General features: G+C 33.9%; 1 protein-coding gene across 3 annotated transcripts in view; it reads right to left on the bottom strand.

Annotated features, from left to right (window-relative positions):
* Positions 1-993: 993 nt before the first annotated feature.
* Positions 994-3,330, bottom strand: part of LOC111466519 (cilia- and flagella-associated protein 20) — a 3,173-nt gene continuing 836 nt past the window's right edge. For all 3 annotated transcript variants that reach the window (XM_023111199.1, XM_023111200.1, XM_023111201.1), the window contains exons 4-6: positions 2,311-2,552; positions 1,812-2,048; positions 994-1,429 (exon numbers count right to left, since the gene is read on the bottom strand). In XM_023111199.1, the coding sequence (XP_022966967.1) occupies positions 1,421-1,429; positions 1,812-2,048; positions 2,311-2,552 (488 nt within the window). In that variant the 3' untranslated portion in view covers positions 994-1,420. The remainder of the gene's footprint in view (positions 1,430-1,811; positions 2,049-2,310; positions 2,553-3,330) is intronic.

Raw genomic sequence — 3,330 nt, forward strand, 5'->3', positions numbered from 1 at the left:
AAAAAAAAAAAAAAAAAAAAAGAAAAAAAAGAAGAGAGTTAGAAGTAGAAGAAACTTGGACAAAAAGAAAGGAAGCGACGTAGACAAATTTTTTTTCTCGATAACCTCAGACCAATCCATCGAATATAGATTAATATGTAATAGTAAATTAAGTAATTAAAAACTTAATAAACATGTAGGAGCTTGTTCTCGTTGTAATGTGTCCCAAAACTATCATTATCTCTATGGTAAGAGTTTCACGATCTTTTAGGAGCTTCGGGTTTTGAGCTTATTGCACGTCATCATGAAAGAATATTTAGATAATTGGTTACTCTAGTTCATAAGAACAACTTATGAAAGGCTTCTATTAAGGAGTAGAGTACGTCAACTTAACTTTAACTCATGTCTCACTCGAATTAATGCAGAAAGAGAAGTAATAAGTTAAAAGTAATGGCTTACATCAACTTGAGTTTAACTCATATCTCACTTGAATTAACACGGAAAGAGAAAGAATAAGTTAAAAGTAATTGCCATATTTTTATAGAAAAGTAATAAATCAAAAGTTTAACTCATATCTCACTTGAATTGACGCGTAGGAAGAAGGAATAAGTTAAAGTAATTGAACTCATATCTCACTTGAATTAACGTGGAAAGAGAAAGAATAAGTTTCATATCTCAGTTGAATTAACGCTGAAGAAGAATAAGTCAAAAGTAATTAACTCTAAGTTTCATATCTCAGTTGAATTAACGCTGAAGAAGAATAAGTCAAAAGTAATTAACTCATATCTCACTTGAATTAACCCGGGAGGAGAAGGAATAAGTTAAAAGTAATTGTCATATTTCTTGAATTAACGCGGAAAGAGAAGGAATGAGTTAAAAGTAATTGTCATATTTCTTGAATTAACTCCGAAAGAGAGGAATGAGTTAAAAGTAATTGCCATTTTTATATGACCTATGTTCCCCATTAATTGTAATTGTATGAGCAAATAGTTTCAAGTTGTTAACATCTCCCAATAACATGCAATGAATTGCAGAACTAAAACTAATGAGTGCAGTGCACAGAATGTTATGCTTACAAGTCATCAATTGAACCAAGTTCTTAAAATGGATTCGAACGACCACGAGTCTCCATAACATCGTCAAGAGATCCGACAACCATTCGATTTAGACTAAGTCCCACAGTCCAGCCAAAAGAACAGGAACAAGCTCATGAACGAGTTACTAATTAGTCCTGTTCACGTTTGCATTATCATTTAGAACAGAGAGCGGCAATTAGCTCACATAAGTCCACAACTTCACTAAGCTCTACAGGAATTTAGATAGAACAAAACATTTGATGTTCATTTTTTTTTCTTTTTGGTTGGATGTATTCGAGTGGAGAAAAGAGTTACAACTTCAAGATCCCCAAGATGCACTGATGCTTGCTACGACAGAAAACTTGTTAAGCTTTCTGCAAGAAAATAATGGAGGGAAAAGAAGAAAAAAAAATGGTTAAATTACAATATAGTTTTTCAACTTTCAGAATTGTGTTTACTTGTTTTTTGAACTTTCAAAATTGAAAATTTAGTCACTGAGCTTTCGTATTTTTAAAAACGGGCACAAAATTAAAAGTTTAAATACTTATTAGGCACAAATTTAAGTGTAAAAACTTATTAGACAAAAGCTTGAAGTCTAAATACTTATTAGACACAAACTTTGATTAGACACTTTAAAAGTTTAGGACCCAAATACATCAAAGTTGAGGAACTATACTTCTAATTTATCCTAAAAACATTCAATTAAATGGAGAAACAAAATGCTGGTTCAGGGGTTTGCGCGGATTTAAAAATTACCTGTGTAGGAAGGTACAACTTAAACTCTGGCGGGAGCTCCTCCTCTGAATACAAGCGATCTGCAAAATAGATTCTCCTCAAGCGGCAGTTTGCATGTACCTGAACTCGCAATGTCTCGACATAATTTGTGCCATATGCCCTCCGAGTTAAGTCAGCCAGATTTAATTGGATATGGTTCCACCCTTCATCCATCCTTAGAGGCATGGTGCAGATATATGGCTTAACTCTAGTGATAGCCTGCATAATAGAAGGGATATTGTCATCATCTTATACCATACTCTCAAAAAGTTAATCACATTAGCAACAGCATTGTCTGAGACCCAGGATACAGATTCCTATATAATTGTTAAGCAAAATGTCACTGGAAACAATATCCATATATAGAAGCAATGGTAACTAAAGCCATTCAATAATCTAATGGTTGTTATCTTTCGAGGGTGTGGTATTCGTGCACAAGTGTTTCAGTAACAGCAGCTAAATAAAGGTAAGACTTACACACTTGAAAATTAGAAGCCCGGAAGCGCCTTCTGACATTCTTATCATCAAGAACTTGAATCTCAAATGTAAAATATTTCTTGAGATTCTTCACGATTATAACCAAGAATGGCAATTTTATACCCAGTGTAGCAGCTGGGTCCGCTGGGCATGTTATATAGGTAGACTGAAGTTTTGATCCAACAATTTCAATAGCGTTTGATTGGATGTCTTCATCCTGAGGGCGTTTGATGTGGCCATTAGAAACTGCCAAAAAAGAATACAAAAATGCTTTTAGAAGTTGGTAACATTTCATGCTTCCTTTAGCTCTAGAAACTAGAAATTTCCATCAACAACATATCAGCCTTAGCTTCATTAGCATACTCAAAAAAAACTTGACAGTCCCACAACATTAAAGAACTTCTACACCACAAGAACACGAATGGCACATGCCCCAAAGTTTTTAAATTACGAAATACAAGTCCTAAATAGACTAGCAGAGTAACATTCTTCGTTGCCCATTATTTAAACAAGTAGGCCACAAATTGAAATGGTAGCGAACATCCATATCCTGTTCTCTATTAGAACAGTTATATTGCAGAAACTGAAAACCTTTTTAACCCAATATGAAATGACATGTAGCAATTGAAGGGTTTCTGCTATAATAAACATGGAAAACAAAAGGCTTCTCATTGATGCAAGCTGTTCACTTAATAGGATTTAAACCTCAAAAACAATTCATACAATTCCCACATGACATTCCAAAATTAATAGGAAAACTTCGAACCTCCACTTGAACTAACACCAATACCCCGAATTTTCTTTTAGAACAACAAAGTGGGAGAGAAAATTTGAACCTCCACTCGAGGTCGGAGTAGATGCTTTAAAGGCTAAACTATGCTCATATTGGCAACTAACACAACTAAATTTAATGGTATTGTGAACAACTAGGCTTCACTGTTTCATCAAATCACCCAATAAAACCACAGCAGAGTTCTCAAACACCAAACGGACAAAAAAAAAAAAAAAAAAAAAAAAAAATTAA

The sequence above is a fragment of the Cucurbita maxima genome, unplaced genomic scaffold (genome assembly GCF_002738345.1).
Source record: "Cucurbita maxima cultivar Rimu unplaced genomic scaffold, Cmax_1.0 Cma_Scf00031, whole genome shotgun sequence".
NCBI classification, from domain to species: Eukaryota; Viridiplantae; Streptophyta; class Magnoliopsida; order Cucurbitales; family Cucurbitaceae; genus Cucurbita; species Cucurbita maxima.